The following is a 24,383-nucleotide window of genomic DNA, read 5'->3' as shown; positions in this document are numbered from 1 at the left end:
ACAAAAAAGAGCTTTAGGAGGACAACCTTGAAGGGCAGAACGAATTTATTCCAAGAAGTATGCAGTCCTGAGAACTTAGGGCCCGCAGGCACTGGGTCACACAGCAGAGTCCATAGGGTTGCATTGACTTCCTGCAGGACCACACTGGTTCTCTGCCACAGACCTGAGTATGGACCCTCACCCTGCTCCCACTCCCCCATCAAGTCAGCCTGGGAGTGAGTGCTGAACACGAAGTCTCTACTCAGGCAAAAGCCTGACGTCTAAAGGCCACAGGAAATCCTCACAGGGCCTCTTCAGCATCAGCCTTACCAAAGGACCTCAGCCATCTGCCAAGACTGGTTCTCGCCCCCTTCTTCCAGGCCCTCATGGAGAATGAGAAGGCCAAAGCCCAAGCTGGGCCATCAGATTTGTAAATGGCATGGGGACACTGAGCTAAGGACCTTCCTATGTTCAGATAACGCAGAGGCCAAGCCTAGGCTAGGCCACTGTCAATCAGAAGGTCACAGTCCTGCTCCCAAGCACTGTCTTCACTTCACCAAGTTTTAGAAAGGGCTGGGCCTGAGCTCAGGTCAGCTTGCTTTGGAAGCAGATTCACAAAGAAGAGGGTGGAGAGTAGAAGACTGGGCCCTCCTACAGGGGAAGAGAAGTGCTGCGCAGCTCCAGGCTTACTCCTCTTGCGGAGGCATAAGCCTCATCAGAAGGAGCATCCGGTTGAGGTCTCCGTCCCCAGGAGCTGCAGGCTCAGGCCCTGAGTGTCCACTTCTACCAGGTGGACACTGTAGTTCCCGAGGCCCTAGGAGCAAAGGACAGGAGGTGTATAGAGTGCTCTGGGCAGATTTCAGGCCTCTAGGAGGGTGGACTGGGGCTGCAGAGCCAGGGGAACTTCCGGCTGTAGCCCCTGGTTAGCTGATAGGCTGCAATGAGGGCTCCTGTCCCCCCCGCACCAATTACCATACCCCAACCGGACCATACCTCAGTCTTGGCCAGCACAGCCTCCAGAGCCTCCTTTTGCCGCGGCTCCTTGGTCAATAGATAGAGAAAGCCCCCACCACCTGCCCCTGCCAGGCTTTGGCCATGCACGTGGGGGGCCAGGGCATCCATCATATGCCGCACAGCCAAGGGCTCACAGCCTGGAGCCATGAGCTTCTTCTGTTCCCAGTATGATGTCAGGCACTGGCCGAGCCGAGGCAGACTCCCTGGGGTGGGGGCAGAGAGGGGAGTTGCGTGCCTAAACCAAGACACTCACTAAGTGCCCATTTGTAGACTGAAGAGAGTGCCAAGAGACACCTCTTGTCATGGATAAGAACCTGGGTCCAGTACTGGCTGGAGACAGGAGTGATAATGCCCACCTCAGCAGGGCTACCTGAGGACTAATGAGCATAGAGCAGCTGACATGGTACCCAGCACAGTGTTCACTGAATTGGGTAGCCCTCATCAGCTGTGACTCCCTGGAACTCGGCTATGGAGCCAAGTCTCTTCTCCCATCTGCTTCCTAGAAGGTGGGGCAGGAGGCCTTCCCCATGGTACCAGTATCGTCCTGAGATATGACTCCCACTTAAGTGTGGGATCCTGCAGAGGACAAACAGTAGGCCTCTGTCCCCAAGGGCCTCATACCTAGGGCCAATGCCAAGCCTGCAAAAGCCCCTGGTCCCAGACCCACAGGCAGCAGGCACTGGTGCCTGGTGCCTGAGCTCCGGGAAGCGCCTCACCTTGGCGGAAGGCCTCAGCACACTCCTCCGTTTGCTGAACCAGATTGTGGGCATTCTGCACAACAGGAGGCAGCCGGGCATACCAGCTTCTCAGAACATCCTGCAGATGGGGCAGGAGGGGTGCAGTGAGACCCAGCCTAACTAAGCCACCTGCCTCCCTACTGCTGGGGCCAGAGCTCACCTGCAGCAGATTCCGGGCCAGGCGGGTCTTGCCAGTGTACACCAGGAGCAGGTGGTCATTGAGTTTCTGGACAAAGCCCGCAGGCACAGTGATCTCTTCCACTTCTACTTTCAGTGGCAGCTGAGCCCGGGAGCGCCCCACCTTGATGCCAGGCATTAGGCCACCCACTTGGTCCTGCCAGCCACCTCCTGAGACAGCCAGGGGCCTGTCACTGTTGGAGCCTATGTGGACCAACTTCCCTCTCCCAGTCCAGGCTCCTGGTCCTGCATCCCTGGCTGGGACCAGCATGGGAAGACAGCTTCCCTCAACTTCAGTTGGGCCAGCTTAGCTGTGCAGCTTCTGCCTGAGTTCTGGAAGCAAGATGAGCCCAGCAAGGGAAGGGCCTTTATTCCAGAGCCAAGCTTAAAATGCACAAGGCCTAAGCTCTGTAGCAGACCTAATGTGTAACTGGAATTAAGAGAAACCACATCAAAGGATTAAGACCTTATATTAACCTTTCTTCCTGAGGACGGATGATAGAGGACTTCCCTACAGCCTAACAGTCCTTGTACTCAGTCTTTCCTGATAAAAAGTGTTGATCCTGGGAATGAGCTTTGCGGCATCCCTAATCAAACTTGAAGAAGCTTGTTCACATTTTGCTTTAGCAATGAAAGGTATGGATCTCTTTTCTTCTTGCAGCTATATAAAAATGACAAAACTGAGATGATTCTGACATGGGCCTTTCATGTCTGGAAGGGCCTGCGAGGATTTCAAGTTTATCATGCAAAGAGCAGGAGGTATCTCGAACTTTTCAGCCAAAACATGGTGGTTAGTGCCAGGCCTAAAATGTCAAGAACCTCTTAATCGCACCTCTCTCACTCAGAGCACTTAGCACAGCTTGTAATTATACATTCATCTGAGTGGTTATTGATTAATGTCTGTCTCCAGTAGACCATATGATTTTTGATGGCAAGAACACTTGCTCATTTTATCCCCAGAGCCCAAAACAAAGTAGATTTCAATAAATAGTTGTCATTTGACCAAATGAAAGATATGAATGATACACCTCAAAAGAAAACTGGAAAGGCTTCCCCATCTGCTCCTTTTGCTAATGACTACCTATCATGGGATGTGAGTCATTACAATGAAAGGAGCTAGGCTACAAAGCGGCCAGAGAAGGTTACATACATGAGGCATCTAAATATCTCTGAGCAGTTTCCTTCCCAGAGTCCTGCTGGAGGTGAGGCCTGGCATCCTGAGGCAACCAGAACACCCTAGGATCTGGTGCCAAACAGACCTCTGCTGCCCTCCATTATGCGTGGATCCTAAGGAGTCACAGTGGTGAGTAAAGGGAGAAGCCTGGTGCTAGTGAGACTCTATGATCACAGCCAAGCACTTCCCTTTCTCATAGGGTAGGGAAGCGGGACCCAAGTGGCCATAGCCCAGGGGATGGGCAAGTAGCTGAAGAGCAGGCTGAAAGTCCTGTCCCCTACTTCAAACCCAGCCTCCCCCCCACCCCCCACAAGGGACAGCCCTGGGTAGAAACAGGGACCTGAGGAATAGCACGTGGTATAAATGGGTACCTAACACACATGAAAGGTACAGCACAGAATCTGGCACTTAGTAGGTGCTCCTACATCAAATCCTTTGAGGTAGAATTATTTCATGTTGGAAACCACCAAAGAGGGGTTCCCATCATGGAGCAGCAGAAATGAATCCGACTAGGAACCATGAGGTTGCAGGTTTGATTCCTGGCCTCGCGCAGCAGATTAAGGATCCGGTGTTGCCATGAGCTGTGGTGTAGGTTGCAGACGTGGCTCGGATCTGGCGTTGCTGTGGCTGGGGAGTAGGCCAGCAGCTGTAGCTCCTATTAGACCCCTAGCCTGGGAACCTCCATATGCTGCAGGTGCAGCCCTGAAAAGAAAAAAGAAAAAAGAAAACCACCAGAGAGAGAGAGGTTCAGAGTGCTAAGAAGGAGCTCTAAAGCCATCTTCAAGGACACCACAGTTTTCTGTCTGCAGGTCCAGGGCAGCTCCCAGAGGCCCTTGACAAAGTACTAGTGACCTTCACCCTGCCCTGGGGTGGTCCCATACCTGTGGTGAGCACCTGCTCCAGGTGCAGCACTGCGTGGATCAGGGCCTCTGTACCCACTGCCCGGCCCGCGACCCGCTGTAGGGCAGCCAGGGCAGCCCCCGCCAGGATGCTGCTAGTGCCTGCAGGGTGCAGAGTTGAATACCAGGCATGAAGCAGCTCTGCCCAGCCCAGTCCTGCCCCACCCACTCCCTCTCTGCTGGGCAGAGACCAGGAAGGGGATTGGAGGCAAAGCTGAAGGGAAGGGGTCAGTGGTCAGCAGGGAGAGAGCCCACTCACCGAGGCCGGACCCATGGGGCAGCTCAGACCAGGTTTGTAGCTCAAAGCCGCCCCCAAAGGTGCACAGAAGCTGCTCACTCAGGGAAAGCTTGGAGTGGACACTCAAAATCCCCGCACAGATGAAGGCCGCCTTTAAGAGAGCCCCTGCGGAGTAACCAGCATGCGGCAAGCAAGTTGGTCTCCAGAGATGGAAACAGACACCCCGCCCCTCCTCACCTAGGCCTGGGGCTCATCTAGGGGATAAAAGCCCAGAGCAGTGCAGACCCCATCCCCAAGCCACAGAAGGTCCTCTAGCCTCCCCAGCATGAGCAAATGTGCTCTACCTCCCGCACCCCCATGTGCCTGGGTAGGGTGACTTCAGGGCTCCTCTGCCAGACTGACTCACCCTTGGGCCAGACCCCCGTGGCCTGCAGGGTTTCTAGGGTTCTGCCCCATCCCCCAGGTGGCTGGGTGTGCCTTCTCCACCTGCAGCTGTCACAGGTGCCCTAACCTGGGGCGTGGGGCTGGCAGTAATCCTGGAGGTCGTCCAGGCTCCGGCACACTATCTTCATGGCCATCTTGTCGTGCTGAGGTCCCACAGCCAGCCACAGCTCAGGCTCTGGGATGCGACGAGCCCTGGCCCCAATGGGCCGGCGGCCATCCACTCGCACGGCCAGGCCCAGCACTGCCCCACCATGCTCATAGGCAAGGGGTGGCGTGTCACTCCAGCCCCCTGTGGCAGTTGAATAAGACCAAGCTGGTCACAGGGCTAACAGTTCAGCTCTAGGTTGGCTGGCCTCACCCCCAACCTCTAAAAGGGGCTCACCAGAGAAATCCACTCGAGCTGGGCACTCAGCCACTACCCATTGCCCGGGTGCTGGCAGCTCCACTGGCTCCGTGGAGACAAAGTGCTGGGCTGACATGACAGCCTGGCGGATGAGGATCTGCCCAGCCCCCTCGTAGTGACGTGCAGCTCGCACTAGCAAGGCTGGTCTGCCAGGAGGACAGGGAGAGATGGTGGCATGGAGCCCAAGCCTGAGCTTGGGGACCTGACTGCCCTGGGTGACCTGAGGAGCCCCCACCTCTCTGGATTTCCACCTCCAAGGATGGCTAGGGCTTCTCCAAGGGTTTTGACATCATTAGCACCTACCTGCTCAGCCATTTTTCCCGCTCCTGGGCGAGCGCCTCCACGCCCCCAGCCAGGTCTCCACACTCCAGGTACGAGAAGGGCCGTACCCACTCGGGGTTGGCAGCTGGCCCACTCCGTAAGCCTCCTCGGCCCTCTGCCATGCAGCCCAGTACATCTGCCACACAGGCCAGTGCCCGGGCCGCCACACCAGGGTCTCCTGCACCAGCTGCCACTGAGAGACCAAGAGTCGGGTAGCTGCGGAGGGGGCCCACCCCCAATGCCCTCTGCCCTCAAACACCCCAGACTTCTCACACCTTTGTTCTTGCCCAAGATGTGTCTTGGCCAAGAATGCCCCCCACTCCTCTGCCTGACAAATTTCTCATCCTGCCAGTTCCACCCCAGACATGCCTCTGCACCCCTCACCCAGAATGCTCGTGATGATTAAGAGCTCAGGTTTGGGAGCCAAACAAACCACCGGGGTTCAGTCTCAGCCCCCACCAACCAGCTGCATGGCTGTGGGTGAATAAATAAACTGGGAATGAGGTGCTGCCTGTGAGGCTAAGACTGAGACTCCAGCCAGTGTGCCTGAGCCCCCATGTGGGGTCAGCCACAAACCCTTGGGGCTGTGCTAGAATTCTTCACCCACATCCAACCCCCAGCACAGAAGAGGATCCCAACAGCTCACAGGACCCAGAAGTTCAGCCCTAGGCCTCTGCCTCTCACCAAACTCCCCACTGATAGGGATGGAGCTTCCCAGAAGCCTAGAAGTTAACTCTGTTAGTCCTTCTTCCCTGCTTTAAAGTTTCATCACTCCTTAGAACCTTCAGATTGATGACCTAGGGGGCAGGTAGAGGCAGGCGATGCTGGGTCTGGCTTCCCTACACAGATGTCCAGCACACTCACCCTGGTCCAGCGTGGCCATCAGGAGCCCGGGACAGCCTTCACGGACAGCAGCCCGGATTAGCGGGCGCAGGCTGAGATCCTGCCGGGCCTCCAGCACGTGCCGCGCCTTATGCAGGGCCTGGCGGAAGAACAGGTCCCGGCGGGAGGCCAGCGTAGCAGCCCGGTCCAGGCATGGCTGCAGCTGCTCCCAGGACAGACGCCAGGAATCTCTCCAAGCCCGCAGGGCTTTACCCCCATCCTCCTGAGGGTCCAGCATCCACAGCATGTCCTGGGGCCCCAGGGCCCTCAAGGGGTGGAGCACGGGAAAGAGACGGGCACTGAGAAGGCAGCGCTCAGTAGGGGGCGTGTCTGGGTCCCACAGGTCCCAATCTCTGATGTAAGGAAAAGACACATTAGCAGGAAGGAAGCAAGGGCTCCTGCCTGGTCATCAAGCCTCGATCTGGCCGCTGGGGGTTGGCTCATTTGTGGGGACAGGAAGTACTCTAGTACCTGCACAGGTAAGCAATTCAGGGAGAGAGGTGCAGCTGCCCTGCCTCCTTTCCCAGGTTACTCAACAAAATCCCAAAGCCTGAGTGAGGCAGGAATTTGGAGTTGCCCAGGGAGATACAAGGACAAATCAGGCTGCTCAGAACTACTCCAGGCCCCAGGGATGGTGGGAGGTGGGGTGGGGGCTGCTCTGGGGCAGGAGCTGGGAAGGATGAGCCTCAAAGCAGCTGCCACCCTGGATGCTGAGGCTCACAGAGGCCCGTCAGGCCATCAACCCTACCGAATGCCTGTCTTCTGGAAGAATTTACTCCAAGACATGTTGAGATACGTTCCTGCCCCCTGTCTCTGGAGGGAGAGAAAAAAGGAGTCAGGGCTGCAAAGGCCACAGGAAGGGGTTATGGACAGTAAGGCCAGAGGATCGGGCGCTGCTCAAGAGGGGACAGGAAGAGGGACCGGGGCAAAGAGGCAAGCAAATTCTGAAACACAGAGTCAAGCCCTGGAGCCTCGACGCTCCTGCCCCAGGTGCCTGGAACTTGGAGCAGAATCCTGGCTCTAGGCCTAACCCACCACAACTGCTCTGAGGCCCAAGGTGGGTCAGCTCCCTCTCTGAACTTCAGTTTCCAGCCCAAAAACAGGGATAAGAATCCCCACCTAGCCCACCTCAGAGCAGCGGAGGAGGAGGTAAAGGCCTGTTGCAACTCCTGGCCCCATCCTCCTCGCAGTCTGTCCCTCAGGCGAGCACTCAAAGAGCCCTGTGGAGTGGAGCTGGGCTGGGACCCCAGGGCTCCCCAAAGCCTTAAGATGGGGGTGATGGGAGGTAGGCAAGCACCTACTTCCCAGCTGTCCAAACGGCCAACGAGGGTGAAGGCCCGGCTAGGGGCGCCGTGCAACTGCAAGTGGTGTCCCTGCAGGACGAGGTCATGCAGTTCCAGGCTGTGCAGTGCCTCGGACTGGGCCGCATCCAGGCCGCTCACAAAGCAGCCGGTGCCGATGTGAATGGGGCCCTGGCAGGGGAGAAGGCAGGCATCCTGTGTGGGCAGCGCAGCCCCAAGCACCGCCCCCAAACACTCAGGACCCTGGCCACCCCCGCCCAGCTTTGCCCTTCCTCTGCCTGCCCTCTCAGGCCTCACCCGCAGGTGGCAGTGCTGCAGAACACTCCCAGGACCCAGTTGGACGGGGCCCTCCAGCAGGCAGCTGACCACAGAGCTCCCAGCTCCCAGCAGCTGCTGCTCCTGTGAAGCCAGGGACGAAGTCGTGAGAGCCTGAGGCTGGGGCTGCTGCTCCCCACGAATGTCAGCCAGCCAGATCTCTCTCTGTACCTCCCTGGCCACAGCCTCAAGGCATGCTTCCTTCCCCCCAGCCTTATTCCTGCTGTTCCCCTGGGGATATACTCTCCCTGCCTTCTCCAGAACAAATCTGAACCCTGTCCGTAATGGAGGTCCCATCAGATGACAGCTCCCCTACAAAACCTCCCCCCATCTGTCCAGCTACCCCTAACTCTGGCATGCTGAGGGCCACCTCCAAACTCTTATCTGCCCCCATCACCACAAATTTGCCTGAATCCCCAAACAGATTCAGAAAAGGTCAGAGGAGTCTTTTCTAGCTTCTCAACCAGACTTGGCTGTAGATTTCCAACTTAGCCACTTACTGCTGGCTCTGCAGCCTTAGACAAGTCACTTAACTTCTCTGGTCCCACAGTGCCTCACATGTAAAATGGGGATAAGAAAACCAACATTCGTAGGTAATCTATCTGAAGCATGAGCTATTTCTTCACCACGCTGCAGCCCCCATCCCACCTGCCTCCAGACATCCAGTAGGGACCTCTGTGGGCCTTACCTCCCAGCAGGTCTTACCTCCACCTGGGAGTGCACGACCTGGGCCCCAGAAGCCCCTGGGAATGTGAGACTGTGCAGGAACTCACTGGCTGAGTTGGTCATGTAGTTGTAGCTGCCATCAGGGACATAGGCTGTAAAGATACAAGTATTGGCCTCAGCACCCCGCCTACTGCTGCTCTGAAATCAGACTGAGCCTCCCACCAGAAGACACATCTTCATCAGGCCCTGGGAGGGCAGGCATGGAAATAAGCCCGTCATGCCAAGGTGGAAGCTAAGATCCAGAGAGGCTCAGCAACCTGCCCAAGGTCACACAGGTGGAAAGCAGAAAGACCAGAACTGGATCCCAGGAGTGAGACAAAGGAAGAAGGGACGAGTTATCTCTGCAAGGAACTCTGAAGTGGGAGAGGGCAACTGTCCAGTCCATGTACTTGGCCTGCCTGGAGCCCAGAGGCCAGGTAGGTAAGACAGAGCCTCATTCTGGGGGTCTTTATTCCCACGGCTTCCCCATCCCAGAGAGCCGAGAGGCAGTACCCACCCAGTGTGAGGGGCTGATCACGAAGCTCCCTCCACAGCTCAGCCCGGGCACCACGCAGATAACCCTCGGTCTCCATGTCACCTCGCCCCATCTCTGGGGGCCGCCCCACCAGGAAGTCCTCCCTTCTCACGTTCCGGGCCATGCAGAGCAGGATGTCAAAAAACAGAGACAGCTGGGGCAAGGTTAGGAAGCACTGCTATTAGTGGATGCCTAGGCTGAGCTGGGTAGTTCCATCTCCAGAGACAGTGACATAGACAGGGGAAAGGACTGGCCTGAGGTCACACAGTCGGGCGGCCAGTGTCACTGCCTCTTGCCCAGGCCGGACCTCCCAGCCTCCAATCCCAGTCACCTGGACTGGCTGGGCTCCAGAGTCCAAGCCCATGTAGGTGCAGGCATCCAGAGGTGGGCTCACGTGGGTGGCCAGGAGGTGCTCAGCAGTCTCCACAGAGAAGAAGACAATCCCCGAAACCTGAAGGGGCCCTACAAGGGTCAGCTGGGAGACTCTGGGCCACCTGGGACCAGTGCCTGAGACGAGGAGGGTGCGCAGATGGGCTAAGCGAGGCTAGCTGCCACACTAGACAGGGTCCTTCATCTTCTGAGCCACTCCAGCACCCAGACTCCAGGCTTACCCAGTTCCCACCAAGGGCCCCTCAGCAGGCACCCTCTGGGACCCCCTCAATTTCCACGTCTCCTACCAAACCCAGTTCTCCATCTTCTCTCTGGTCCTCACCTACCACTTGTATCTTTGTCCTTCATTCAAGAAGGATTCCTGAGTCTGGTCATAACCTTTCTGGTTTGAGGCAAGAACCTGAATTCCAAGGCTACCGCTTCCTCAAATCCTGGCTCCACCTGCTCCCATGAATGCCAGTTCCAGATCTTCCTCAGATTCTGGTTCTAGCCCCGGAAGCAGTGGGGCTCTGCCCTGGGCAGGAAGGCACACCCTCCCTCTCCCACCCCATCAAGTCTCTACGGCCCCCCAACCTGGGTCTGGCAGCCATACCAGTGGCACCTGCCCGTCAGGCCTGGCACATCGTTGTATCTCTGCCTCAGTGCCCTGGTAGTAAATGTCCAAAACGAAGCCCTATGTGGGAGGAGAGAACAGTTAGGGAAGGGAGCAAGAGAGGCTTAGGAAGGAAGGCACACAAGGGTTCTCCAGATGAAAACCTAGGACAAGGTCTGACAGGTCCCAGCATACTCCAGGGGACGCACGTGCCTGAGACTTCCACCCTCAATGGCAGAGGGCAGGCCTGGAGTGTCTCCACAGCCCCAAGCCTGAGCACAGGCCCAGCATAGGGTTGGGTGCAATTCACGCTTGGCAGAGGACTAAGTGAGCACAGGAGTTACTGCCAAGGGGGAAACTCCTCCAAACCCAGACCATGCCAGAAAGTCCAGGACAAGGCTGCCCAGAGCATAGGACTGAGAGGCCATGCCAGGACAGCTCAGCTGCCCACGCTGCTACCCTCGGGGCACTACCTGGGAGTCAGTGAGGTAGACGCCATGGTTCCGGGCATAGGCCGTGCTCCCTGGAAGGGCGATCACTCTGGCTCCCCGGAAGCTTTCCCAGTTGATCCCTGCAGGTGGGGGCATCAGAAGGCTCTCCAGGGACCCCAACTCAAGGCAAGGGGGATCCCTGGCCAGGAGAAAGCAAGAGCTCAGAGCAGGGGCATCGAGGCACTTCTAAAGGGAACAGGGTTTCCAAGGCGAAAAGGACATTCCTCTGGGAGAATAACAACAACTCCCTTCCCAGAGTTCATCCCCAGAGCCCTTCGGGGCCAAAGGGGCAGGGCTGGGTGTCTCCACTCTAGGGACAGGCAGACTGAGGACCAGTAAGGGAAGCCCTGCCTCCTGGTCTAGGCTTCTTTCTTCACACCTCACAGCTTCTCTTCTGAATAGGACAGCAGGCCAGGCCCACAGCTGGGATGGAAGAGGAAAGGCAGAGCCTGCATCTGGCTGTGGCTCGGGAAGGTGCTCCCAAGCCTTCTAGGGCTCACCTGGGTTTGGAGGAACAGACAGCAGCATGTCCGTGCTGCAGACCCACACACCTGGCGGGGAGCCTGGACCCAGCTGCGGAGAGAAAGGATGCGGCTAATAGCCGGGCCCAGCTCTTACAGCACAGTCTTGGCCTGTTCCAGGAAGACTTGGGCTGCTGAGGTCACAGGGGGTGCCTCCAGATCTGTGTGCCAACGCCAGCCCTCCCACCTACTTCCAGGGGCCACACCTCCCCTCAGTGTGGCCAACACTAACTTCCTGAAGCTCTAACCCAAAGTCATTGTTCCTGGCGTCCCCTGTCTAAGCCAGCACAGACTATCGCTGCAGCAGGAAAGCAGCAGGACAAGGCCCCTGCCTCACCCGATGGCTCATGATGTCCAGCAAGCAGTCCAGGTTGCAGACCACGGCCTCCACGGGGGCCTGCGGGTTCTCCACAGGGAGGCAGGTGAAGGCCCGGCCACAGTCATCAAAGGGGAAATCTCGGCCCTGGGGCGGGAGCAGGGACAGGTAGAAGAGCTAGCAGCAGAGAGCCTCAGCGGAAAGCCATCAAGCTACAAGATTTTTACAATGTGTTTTCTCATGTGATTTTTTTTTTTTAAATGACATAATTATGGTTAAAAAATTTAGACAATGCAGATACGGAGTTGCCATTGTGGTACAGCGGAAACGGGTCTGACTCGTATCCACAAGGTTGCGAGTTCCACCTCTTGCCTTGCTTAGTGGGTCCAGGAGCTGGTGTTGCTGTGAGTTGTGGTGTAGGTCACAGAAGCAGCTCGCATCCCACATTGCCGTGGCTGTGGCATAGGCCGGCAGCTGTAGCCTGGGAACTTCGACTCCTAGCCTGGGAACTTTCATATGCTGTGGGGGCGGCCTTAAAAAAAAAAAAAAAAGAAAATGCAGAGATGCAAAAAGAAAAACAATCCATGGAGTTCCCATCGTGGTGCAGTGGTTAACGAATCCGACTAGGAACCATGAGGTTGCAGGTTCAATCCCTGGCCTTGCTCGGTGGGTTAAGGATGCGGCGTTGCCGTGAGCTGTGGTGTAGGTTGCAGACGCAGCTCGGATGCCACGTTGCTGTGGCTCTGGCGTAGGCTGGAGGCTACAGCTCCGATTCGACCCCTAGCCTGGGAACCTCCATATGCTGAGAGGAAATGGCAAAAAAACAAAACAATTTTTTAAAAAAATTAAAAAAAGAAAAAAAAATCCCTCAAGGATAACCTCTGCCCTCATTTTGATGTATACCCTTTCATATATCATATGCATACATTATTTTTTATTTTTTAATTAATTTATTAATTAGAGTTGTTTGGGTGTGGGGTTTTTTTTGTCTTTTTGTTGTTGTTGTTGTTGTTGTTGTTGTTGCTATTTCTTGGGCCGCTCCCGCGGCGCATATGGAGGTTCCCAGGCTAGGGGTTGAATGGGAGCTGTAGCTGCCAGCCTACACCACAGCTCACGGAAACGCCGGATCATTAACCCACTGAGCAAGGGCAGGGATCGAACCCACAACCTCATGGTTCCTAGGCAGATTTGTCAACCACTGTGCCACCACGGGAACTCCCATTATTTAAAAAAAAAAAAAAAAATGGAAAAGGTGGTGACAACAGAACTTCACACACACACACAACAGGAGTACAAGTCAAACTGGAAAAGTAAGATTGAGAACCACATCCATGTCAACATCCTGGCTGCAATTATACTATAGTTTTGGAAAATATGACCATTGTGGGGATCTGGGCAAAGTTTACAGAGGTTTCTCTCTGGATTATTTCTTTTTCTTTTTTGTCTTTTTTTTTTTTTTTAAGGCCACTCCCATGGCATATGGAAGCTCCCTGGTTAGGGGTTGAATCGGAGCTACAGCTGCCAGCTTACACCACAGCTACAGCAATGCCAGATCCTTAGCCCACTGAGCAAGGCCTGGGATTGAACCCGCATTCTCATGGATACTAGTCAAGTTTGTTACCACTGAGCCACAACATACCTTTTGGCCATACCTGTGGCATGTGGAAGTTCTGGGGTGAGAGATTAAACCTGTACCACAGCAGTGACAATGCTAGGTCGTTAACCTGCTGAGCCACCAGGGAACCCAAGGATTATATCTCTTTTTTTTCTTTTTCGGCTGCACCTGTGGCATATGGAAGCTCCCAGGCCATGGATCAAATCCAAGCCACAACTGCAACCTACGCCACAACTGCAGCAATGCCAGACTGTTAATGCACTGCACCAGGGTGGGGATCAAGACACACGATCCATGCTGCCACAGAGACAACACCGAATCCTTAATCTGCTTCACCACAGGATTATCCCTGGATTATTATTTTTTTTGGAGGGGGGATGCCACACCCACAGCATATGGAGGTTCCCAGGCTAGGGGTCTAATTGGAGCTACAGCTGCTGGCCTACGCCACAGCTACAGCAATGCCAGATCTGAGCTGCATCTGTGACCTACAGCTCACAGCAACGCTGGATCCCTAACTCATTGAGTGAGGCCAGGGATCGAACCTGCATCCTCATACACTAGTCCGGTCAGTTAACCACGGAGCCATGATGGGAACTCCTATATTATTTCTTACATGTGAATCTATACTGAAAAAGGCCAGCCATGCAAGCTTGTAGAGAATGATCTCAGTTTTTTAATTGGAGGTTTGATTGAGCTCAGTATAGAGGAATGACAATACACTCACCAATGCTCACAGTGAGTCAGAACAGGCCACAATTTAAGCATTTAATTGGTCATCTCAGCACATCCACATAAAGTAGAAACTGCTGCTACCCTCATCTTACTGATGAGGAAACTGAGGCCTGAAAAGGGTCAAGTGACTTGTCCCAAGTCACAGAGCTGCTAAGTCTCTTTCCAGGTCCATGCATACAGTTAAATGGACTTTTTAATCATTGTCTAGTATTCCACCAGGAGGATATGCTGGTTTGTCTGTGTGTTTGTTTGCTGGCTTTTTAGGGCCACAGTCGCGGCATAATTGGAGCTACAGCTGCTGGCCTACACCACAGCCACAGCAATGCCAGATCCTAGCCGCATCTGTGACCTACACCACAGCTCATGGCAATGCCAGATCCTTAACCCACTGATCGAGGCCAGGGATCAAACCCGCAACCTCATGGTTCCTAGTTGGATTCATTTCCACTGTGCCACGAGGGGAATTCCAGGATATGCTGTTTATATTTAACCAGTTCCCTATTTTGCATACTTGGATGAATTCTGATTCTAATTCTTCTGAATTTGAAAAATGGACACCTTGTGCACAAAGACAAAAGATCCTGAGGATCAATGGTTCCAGCCTTCAGCATGAGCAACCCCTACCCAGCATTGTACTAACCATGTGCAGGATGAGGATCCAGGCCGAGTGCAGAACATCTGATGTGACCACCTATCAAAAATAGAAGATCTTTGTTGACAGGTCTGGGCAGATGGCACCCAAAGGGTGGCACCCTCTTGTCCAGGGAGAGACTCTAGCACAAATCCGCATAAGTAACAAAGGAACAATAGGCAAGATCAAGACCAATGGCCACAGGCAGGCAGGAGGCAACCCTGGCTAAGGAGGCTTTTGGGGAAGGTTGCCTGGCAGGGTGACTCACAGTTAAATCAGCCTCATGACAACCACAGCATGTGCCATCCCCTGCCAGTGCCATCCCCATTGTCAGATCATGTCCATACCTGTGACCCCCCTCATTCCCTATGCCAGGGTACCACGCAGGCAAGCTGACCAAGTGAAGTGGCTGGGTATGGGCGGGATATGGCCCTGTGCCCTATGCCAAGGGGGGTCGGTATCTCGGTTCCAGCAAACCATTGCCATGTGGGGAGGAGAGCCCAGGATAGCAAGATGTGAATTTTCAAGAGAAGCCAGAAAGCCTAACTCTGAGATACTGGCTCCAATTTTCTAAAACCACTACAAGGCTGGCCCTCCCTTCTGGCCTCACCTGAATGAATCTGCCCAATCTACAGATGCAAAAACTGAAGCCCAAACGGAACTGGGCAGGTCAATGGAGCCCCAAGACCTTGGCAAGGCTCTGTTTGAGGCCCCCATCCCTACTGAGCCAAGAGGGGCATTTCAGGAACACTCACAGTGAAGCCTGCGCGGGCACTCAGGTGCTCAGCAGCCACCAGCAGGGCGTTGAGGGTGGCTCCTCCACTGCCCACATGAACCTCAGGGTCCTCCACAGCCAACAGCAGCGTACTGGCGGGGATCTGCTCTCGCTTCTGCCGTATCTCCAACTCTGTGGTCAGAACACGGCTGGGACCTGTCCCCCAGCCTCCCCGTCCTGGTCCCAAGCACCTGAGGTCATTATTTTCTCTTCGTTGCATTCACAGCTTTGTATTTAGTAGCTCATTAGATCTTTCCTGAACTCAATGAGGTAAGTATAATTTTTCCCACTTTACAGATGAGAAAACCAAATCTTGGTGAAGTGACACAATGTGTCTGAGGTCACAAAGTCAGGAAGAAGCAGAATCTGGGTTTCAGGGGCTGGCGGGGTATGTGGCAAGGAAGGGGGAGGGGACCCTACGTTAGGGGTCGGGTGGAGAGGGAGGGTCACCTACCTTTCTGGAAGACCTCGACGCTGTCCTTGTACTGGCATGTCAGGATGATGACTGTCCAATCAACCCCCTTCGGCTGCTCCATTCTGGCCAAAGTTGAGGGGCTTCCTGGGCAGAGATATGGGTATATGTGAATTTTTGTAAATTATTATGCCCTAAAATTAATTTTTCGCTTGAAAATAGTTTTATGCAATTTAACACAAGGAAGAGATTTCTGTGGTCACTACCACCATCTGCATCCAAAAAGAGTCCCACAGGCTAATCCTTTACAGTTACACCCGCCTCCATCCCTCACCCCTGACAGCCAGCCATCTGCTCTCCAGAGCTGTAGCTGCAACGTAATCTTTTGAGACTGGCTTCTTGCACTCAACATAACGCCTCTGAGATTCATCCAAGTTGGCTATGCATATCCATAGCTCTTTCTCCTTTTTTGCCAAGCAGAATTCTACTGCATGGACATTCCACAGTCTGTTTCTCCACCCACCCACTGAAGGACGTCCGGGCTGCTTCCAGGTTTTGGTGATCATGAATCGAGCTGCTGTAAACAGTCGCATGAAGGTTTAGCGAGAGCCTAAGACTTCATCTCTCCAGGTGGACATCTAGGTGTGGCATTGCTGGGTCATGTGAGAAGTGTATCTTTGACTTTATCAATCCGAGTGCATGAGATTTCCTCAGGAAGGAAGGGAGGCAGGGGAAGGTTGACCGCAAGCCCCACCTTAAAGCAAGGGGCTTCCCTTTCTGTACCGCAGGCCCCTCATCATCCAATCACTGTATATGAGCTGTGGGGAGGGAGGTTCTAATTTCCAGGCTCCTGAGGCCCAGGACAATTCCTGGAGCAGGGAGCAGCCATGGGAGGGGTGACTGTTCAAGGGCAGCGTGCCAACTAAGGGGACCCCCTCCTCCCAGAGGCTCCAAGCCAGAAGAGGGCTGCAACCTGTCAGTCATCTTCCCCCAGGGCACTCTGAGCAAGTGAGGGGAAGGTGAGGCCTAAGCTATGGCTTCACCCTCCCCCAACACTCTTTTCCTATCAGGTAAGAAACCAGTCTGGCTCCAGAGGCCCTGGCCTCCCCAAGACCTCCTTAGATAAGTTGCTAGAATGTGCTGGCATCTCCCCTCTGGCAGGGGCCCAGCTGCCATCCCATGCATGAGCCCACGCCCACCTCTTCCCTCTAGCCCCTGAAGCTCAGTGTGGGGAGGGACAGTGGAGTGAGCTGCATGCTACCCCAAAGGGGCCCTGAGCACACATGTCGGGCAGTCAGTGCACGCCCCAGCCAGCACCAGAGGAAACTTGAAACTCAGTAACTGTTTCTCCTTATGCCAGACTCTGCTGCCACCAAGCCTATGGTTAGGCTGACAGACACTGCCACTTAGCAACGCCCACACTCCCACAAGCCTTCAGGGAACGTCTCCACCACTAACAGAAATTGCTCTGTTCCCTGCTCCACTCAGGAGGGAAACCCAGAGGGGACATGTGAGCTGGAATCTTGGCCAGGCATCTGAGGTCAAAGGCATTCCCCAGGTGGCCCATCTGGCCTTCCCAATAAAGGGGGCGGCTGGGAATTCCAGACTGGCCACAACTCCCTGTGTTATCTTCAGCACCCCCAACCTTCTCTGACCTCCCATGGTAAGTTGTGTAACAGACAGAAGCCCCCATCTTGTTCACACGGAGGCTGCAACCCACCAAGCAACAACATGAAGAAGCAGACCCATTCCTCCAAGATGCAGGTCCACTGACAGGCAAACCTGGCTCCAGAACGCCCCATTGCCCAACAGAAAATATCTTAAAACTGCGCTGCAGCTCTACCCATACCTCCTTCCCTCCTCCCTTACTCCCTCCTTCCCTTCCTTCCTGTGGTGCTCTGTCACAGGAAGCAGACCTGGAATGCAAACTGACAGCTCTGCCTGCTTTCTCCAGCTCCCTCCCCTGCTTCCCTCCCCCAATAAATCTTTCGCAAGTCTAATCTCATCTTGTCATCTGCTTCTCCAAGGACCTGACCCAACATGGAGAGTAGGTGATCTTCCTCCCGGCATCGTTAAAGGAAAAATTACTGTTAAGAACCTCTAACAATGTCTGGGAAGTACTTTCTTTATCCCGAAAGATGAGGAAACTGAGGCACAGAGTGATTAAGTAACTTGCCCAAGGTCACACACCTAGCAAGTGGTAGAGCCAAATTGGAACCTGGACACCCTTTTTCCAAAGTCTGTTCTCTTTTTTTTTTTTGTCTTTTTGCCATTTCTTGGACCGCTCCCGCGGCATATGGAGGTTCCCAGGCTAGGGGTCTAATCAGAGCTGTAGCCTCCGGCCTACGCCAGAGCCACAGCAACGCAGGATCCGAGCCGGGTCTGCGACCTAAATGGCAGCTCATGGCAACGCTGGATCGTTAACCCACTGAGCAAGGCCAGGGATGGAACCCGCGACCTCATGGTTCCTAGTCAGATTCGTTAACCACTGCGCCACGACGGGAGCTCCAAAAGTCCATTCTCTTAACTGCTACACTGAACATACTTTGTAAGGTTGAAAAAAGAAGTACTAAATTTATGTAAAGTGGCCAACACAAGGTGACAATGAAATGGTGGCGTTAATGATGACAGCCACTATGAGGGAGCTCACCCAACAACTCTGACCCACAGTTAAGACATTATGATTTTTCATCCTCCCAACACCACTGCCAAGTAAGTAAATATTCTGTCCATTTTAGAAATGCTAGTAGGTGCTACAGCCATGAGTGGAACCTGGGTCTCTCAGCTTCTTATTTAGGTCATGGTGATGCTGATGTTTGACCCTAAGCGAAGGTGATAAAAGAGAGCAAGAAAGAAATACCCCAAAGAGAGCCCAAAGGTCTGAGCCTTATAATGACTGGTCGTGGCACAGTGACTGAGACACCTGGGCAGATGACAAGTCATGGGCAGAGAAGGGAGGACAGCACAATCTGGACTGTCCTCTATCAGAGACTGGGGCAGAGGGGTGTTCCGGTTGTGGCTCAGTGGTTAGCGAACCCGACTAGCATCCATGAGGACGTGGGTTCAGTCCCTGACCTTGCTCAATGGGTTAAGGATCCAGCGTTGCTGTAAGCTGTGGTGTAGATCACAGATGCAGCTTGGGTCCTGAGTTGCTGTGGCTGTGGCTGTGGCATAGGCCTGTAGCTGTAGCTCCGATTCAACCCCTAGCCTGGGAGTCTCCATATGCCGCAGGTGCAGCCCTAAAAAGACAAAAAAAAAAGAGAGAGAGAGAGAGAGAGAAAGAGAGATTGGGGCAGAGGAATAGTCTTGGGCTGAGAATCAATCCCCAGGGGTCAGTCCTCATCTCTGCCTCTTCCTGTGTGATCCTGAGCAGGTTACTTAACCTCTCTGATCCTCAGTTTACTAATCTGAAAACTAGGGCCAAAGATACTAACCTCCTAGGACCGCTGCATTAAATAAGACATAAAATATGTGGCACAAAGCAGGAGCTCAATGAATAGTAGTTCTTTCTAGTGGGAGAAAGCAGCAGGAGAGTAAAACCTGACCCTAAAGCAGGTTGGAGTGAAGGCTCTGAAATACCCTCTGGGTCAAAGATGCCACTAAAGAAGAGAAAACCCAGAGAAGGTCTGGAGAAATCAGCAAAGACCAGGTAGCCTGCCTTGCCAGATCAGCCTAAAGGGTGTTTTGAGAACACAAAAGATGGAATAGCACCAGTAGCTTAAAGACTGTCTTTTCTGGGCACTATACCAAAGACACGCTGAAGTATTAGCTCATGTGACCCACTCAATGGCCCTATGAGTTGAATTTTACCACACTTACATTGTACATCAGGGAACTGTAGCTTAAAGAAATGAAATCGTCTGCCCAAGGTCACATAAAACTAGTACCGGTAGGTCAGGTGTCCAACTAACTCCAAGGTTCATATTCTTACCTGGCCTGTAGAAACAGACATCTCTCCTGGAGTCTTTACCCTCTGTCACACCTGACATCTGCACAGAACTCTTAGAGAATACAGGCCTCTATTCCAATATTGTGCACACTTCCAACAGAACTTAATCTACTGAGGCCAATTTCAAATAGTTTTTACTGTCCTCAGCCACACGCTGCCAAAATCAGGACAGGGAAGGGGAGCCAGGAACAGAATAAAATAATAAGGCTTCTTCATATTTGCTTTTTGAAGAGAGGTGGGGCATGGATTTTGCACTTTAGAGCTTTAAAGGGAAAAAAACAGCCTCAGGAAAGGATCTGATTTGCCTTCTAGGAGGAAAAACAGGCAGAGTAAGGGTGACTGGGAGTAAAATTACACTGCAAATTACACAAACGGCACATAATTGAGATGTGTGGGTAATGACGAGCCCCGATGGGGTAAACTGAGGCAAGAGAAGAGACCTCAAAGCAACCACCAGCGCTGGCATCCAGCGCCCCACCTGCCTGTCGTTCAAATCTTGGGCGTCCCCAGAAACACCCAGACCAGCGAATAGAGGGACCATACAGACTCCCCCTACAGCAAGTAGGCGACGGGGGTGCCAGCAGAGCTCCCGGAAACTATTACCTATCAGAAACCAGCCAGCGGCTCAGCTCAGTCCCCGCAGGTCCAAAAGTGTGGGCTGGGAAGCAGCTGCGGTACTGGGGTGTGCAAATGCTGGGACCCACAGGGACCTACAGCATACCTGCCTCCTCCCGTCGCTCAGCGCAGGGGACTTTTTAAGGCGAGGCTGGTGTGTGCCTTCGCTGAGCACCCTGGGAAATGTAGTTTCAGCCCTCCGCCAGCCTTGGCTTGTCCGCCCCCAAAAGACGAGCTCTCAGCTAACACAAATGGCAAACGGAGGTGGTCAGGGCACCGCTTTCCTAAAGGGCAGTGAGTCTTCACTTCGAGAAGGGACGTGACGGGGAAAAGGGAGCTCCGCTGGGCAGCAAAACTACAACTCCCAGAGGAACGAGTGCGTCTTAAAGACAAAGCTCTTTTTCCGGAACTCCGGGTTTCAGGTTTGGATTTTGTTTGTTCGTTCAACCCCGTGGCCCGGACGTGGGGCCGCGGTTTTTCTACGAAGAGGAGGGAGAAGAAAAAAAAAAAAATCTAACTGGGAGGGGAAAAAAGCCACAAGTGTCATTCGAGCGTGAGCGACTACGGTTGGATTGGCAATTGGCCATGCTCTCGCGGGTTCATCACGTTTCCGGTAGAAACTTTCTAACTCTGTAGTGGGAAGATCTGTGGATCTTCTGGAAAAGTTATGAATGGCAGTATTGTTTGTAGTGGCGGAAATTTGGAATCTTTCTCTCTGTCTCTTTCTAGGGTACTGGAAAAATAAAGTAGGCACATCTACACTATGGAATACCATGCAGCAGTCAGAAATAATGAGCTAAATCTGTAGGTACCGTAGAGAAAGATGTTCGCCACAGTTTGTAACAGAACATTATGCATGGGAAGCTACTCATGTCAAAAATAATGTATGTGATGGCCTAGGGTTAAAGAATACAGCGTTGTCACTGCTGTGGTTGGGCTTCTATCCCTAGCCCAGGAACTTCCCCATGTTGCAGGCAGAGCCACAAAAATAAATATGTATCTGGACATATAGGACATAAGAACAGGAACAGGACTGGAAGGAGACTGCCAAGGACGGGGATAAACAGGGAGAACTTGAGCTTTATTTGTATTGTTTGAATTTTTCTTATGAGAATTACTTTCCAAATCTACTGTTGTTAATGGTGAGCCTGAGAGGCCCGAGTGGTCAGTCTCAGAGAAGAGGAGGGATTCTGCTCTAACTGTAACCTTGGCCAGTCACTTGGCTACTCTGTGTCTTTTGTCTTTATCTGTAAAATGTGTTAATACTAGTATCAAATGCCTGAACTTGCTAGGAGGATAAACTAAGTAACTGCTTAGAGTTGCCTGGTGGCTCATTGGGTTAAGGACCTGGCATTGTCACTCCTGTGGCTCAGGGTCGCTGCTGTGGGGTAGGTTTGATCTCTGGCCTGGCAACTTCTGCATGCCTCTGGCTTGCCCCCCCCCCCCCCCGCCCCCGGCCACAATAAAAGGTAAATGCTTGACTCCACAGTAAATGCTCCAAAAATGTTAGCCATTATTACAACGATTGTTGTTATTATTCCCATGTAGCCCCATTAAGGCAGGATCTGTGGTTTGTTCTCTCTTGGAGCCTCAGTCACTAGAACGTGGCTAGGACATTGCAGGTAGTTAAAATAATGTTAAATGAAGGAAGGAATAAAGATCAATCCCCTCCTCAGCTCCCACCACCCCACTTCCTCCCCTAAACGTCTCTTCTTCCTTCAGTCCTCAACCGCTGGTGTCATCCCCTCTCGTCGTCACCAGGTCCCATCCTTCTTCTCCCACTTCAGCACCTGCTCTTTTTTTCTGTGAACCCAGGAGGCCTCCAGGGAAGTGATGAGCTGCCTCCCACTGCTGCTGTACTCAGCAATGCAGATCCTGGCTCTGCAGTGGAGTGGAAGGCAGGGATGCCTGCAGCTGCAGCTTTGGCGGGAGCTCAAGGAAAACAATGAGTTCCAAGGAGCTCAGAGGCGAAGGGCTTCACCCTGTCTCCTAGGGCAGGGATGTGGGCCAGATGAAGGAGTGGCTCCAAGGCTTCGAGCAAAGTTACTCACAGGTTTATTTAATAATCTAAACCCCTCGGTGAAATCTGTCAGCAGCAGACAAAAACAAACAAACAAACAAACAAAAAAACCACATGTAGTTTATCTGTGTATAGACCCACTGTCTGCGGTAGACAGAGCCATTAAAAAAACATTCTGGGGAGTTCCCATCATGGCTCAGAGGAAATGAATCTGACTAGTATCCATGAGGATGCAGGTTCGATCCCAGGCCTTGCTCATTGGGTTAAGTGTCCAGCATTGCTGTGAGCTTTGGTGTAGGTTGCAGACACTGCTCACATATGGCATTGCTGTGGCTGTGGTGTAGGCTGGCGGCTACAGCTCCAATTTGACCCCTAGCCTGGGAACCTCCCTATGCCATGGGCGTGGCTCTAAAAAGACAAAATAAATAATTAATTAAAATGACACTACTTTAAAAAGAAATTCTTGAGTTCCCGTCCTGGCTCAGTGGTTAACGAATCCGACTAGGAACCATGAGGTTGTGGGTTCGATCCCTGGCCTTGCTTAGTGGGTTAAGGATCCGGCGTTGCCGTGAACTGTGGTGTAGGTCGACGACGACGCTCAGATCCCGCGTTGCTGTGGCCCTGGTGTAGGCCGGTGGCTACAGCTCCGATTAGACCTCTAGCCTGGGAACCTCCATATGCTGCAGGTGCAGCCCCAGAAAAGGAAAAAAGACAAAAAAAAAAAAATCTGATGCAGTAATATAGGGTAGATTCTAGTGGTTAAATAGAGAGTTTGGAATTAAACAAATCCTTCCCAGTTTCTCATCACTTTCTGACAGTATGAGCAAGCCACTCAAATTATTTGAGCTCCAGTTTCTTCCTCGGAAAAATACAGGAGTATTTGCCATTGTTGGAAGTATTCAATGAGTTAATATACATGAAGGGTCTGGCACAGTGCCTGGCAGAGAGTAGGCATCTAACTTCCTTATTGAACTATCATGCTACTAGAGTGTGAGGGTGCAAGTCTAAAGGCTTCTTGGAGGAGGTGTAATCTGCAGGACCCAGCATGAGATGTGTGGCTGCTGCTGATATCAGGGAATCCCTCTGGGAGCCAGGATTACCCACGGGGTATCTTAGATTGAATTCCCTAGATGCAGAGCCTGAGAAAGGGATTCTTGTGCAAACAATTTATTAGGGCAGTGAGGGAGCCAGAATAGGCCAGAGGAAGAAGTCAGGCAAAGAGGTGGGTATAGCTAAATTTAGCCTCAGTCTGATCCTATGGGGAGCTCTGGAGCACAAAATGCACCACCAGTTTTCTCCCTCTTAGAGGCGAGGGAGCTGGACTTTGTTCCCCACTTCAGTCATTCCTGGGCTGTGGGACAAGGGGAGGTGGGGAAAGGAGGAGCTTACCTTCCCAGTCATCTCCAGGCAAAGCAGCCCACAGGGACTGATAACAAATCTCCAGAGAAGGGCGGAGCTATGAGATGGTAGCAGCCAAGCCTCACATCACTGGGAAAGGGTGTACATCCCCGTAAAGGGATATAACCAAGATCGTTCACGACAGGGGCCTGGCAAAGAGCATTCCTGGCCCAGCAGGTTAAGGACCCCATGTCTCTGTGAGGATGCAGTTTTTCTGTCCCTGGCTCTGCTCAGTAAGTTAAGAATCTGGTGTCGCTGCCACTGCAGCATAGGTCGCAGATGTGGCTTAGATCCAGCGTTGCCCGCAGCTGTGGCATGGGCCACAGCTATAGCTCTGATTTGACCCCTAGCCCAGGAATTTTCATATGCCACAGGTGCAGCTGTAAAAAGAAGAAAGAAAAAAAAAAAAAAAGAAAATGGGGAGAGGATAGTAAATGCTCCTACTGGGTCTTCCAAGGAGAAATTTAAGTAGCTGCTATGGTTTTAAATACTCAAAACCTTAACCTAGGAGTTCCCTGATGGCTCAGTGGGCTAAGGATCTGTGTTGTCACTGCTATGGCTCAGGTCGAGGCTGTGGTTCAGTTCAGTCCCTGGCCCAGGAACTTTCAGATGCCTTGAGTGTGGCCAAAAAACAAACAATCATACAAATAAAACCAGACCTGATAGTATAACCAAATAATGAACCCTTTCTGGAGAGCTATGATGTGTACTTTATCATTAAGTGGCCACTCTTCCCCAAAGCCTGACGTGCCTTTGCCAAATATCTTGTGCAGTATTTTCCAAAGAGTACTTCTATAGG

General features: G+C 53.0%; 1 protein-coding gene across 3 annotated transcripts; it reads right to left on the bottom strand.

Moving 5' to 3' along the window:
• Positions 1–27: 27 nt before the first annotated feature.
• Positions 28–20,318, bottom strand: FCSK (fucose kinase). 3 transcript variants are annotated; one of them, XM_047792042.1, is made up of 24 exons: positions 20,155–20,317; positions 15,645–15,749; positions 15,171–15,322; positions 14,425–14,475; positions 11,456–11,581; positions 11,098–11,170; positions 10,580–10,677; positions 10,107–10,187; positions 9,456–9,575; positions 9,107–9,278; positions 8,590–8,702; positions 7,867–7,968; positions 7,570–7,740; positions 7,017–7,081; positions 6,251–6,621; positions 5,369–5,579; positions 5,045–5,211; positions 4,730–4,951; positions 4,240–4,383; positions 3,963–4,082; positions 1,891–2,078; positions 1,710–1,809; positions 973–1,196; positions 28–793 (listed from the first exon to the last, which is right to left on the bottom strand). In XM_047792042.1, exons 2-24 carry the CDS (start codon positions 15,724–15,726, stop codon positions 695–697), a joined length of 3,252 nt encoding a protein of 1,083 aa, XP_047647998.1. In that variant the 5' UTR covers positions 15,727–15,749; positions 20,155–20,317; the 3' UTR covers positions 28–694. The 3 variants fall into 3 exon arrangements, with proteins under 3 accessions (XP_047647998.1, XP_047648000.1, XP_047647999.1); XM_047792044.1 differs by lacking the exons at positions 28–793; positions 973–1,196; positions 1,710–1,809 and having other exon boundaries at positions 2,027–2,337; positions 20,155–20,318; XM_047792043.1 differs by lacking the exons at positions 28–793; positions 973–1,196; positions 1,710–1,809 and having other exon boundaries at positions 2,027–2,240; positions 20,155–20,318.
• Positions 20,319–24,383: the final 4,065 nt, after the last annotated feature.

Source organism: Phacochoerus africanus, chromosome 8 (assembly GCF_016906955.1).
Source record: "Phacochoerus africanus isolate WHEZ1 chromosome 8, ROS_Pafr_v1, whole genome shotgun sequence".
Lineage (NCBI taxonomy): Eukaryota > Metazoa > Chordata > Mammalia > Artiodactyla > Suidae > Phacochoerus > Phacochoerus africanus.
This window is presented reverse-complemented; position numbering and strand designations above follow the sequence as displayed.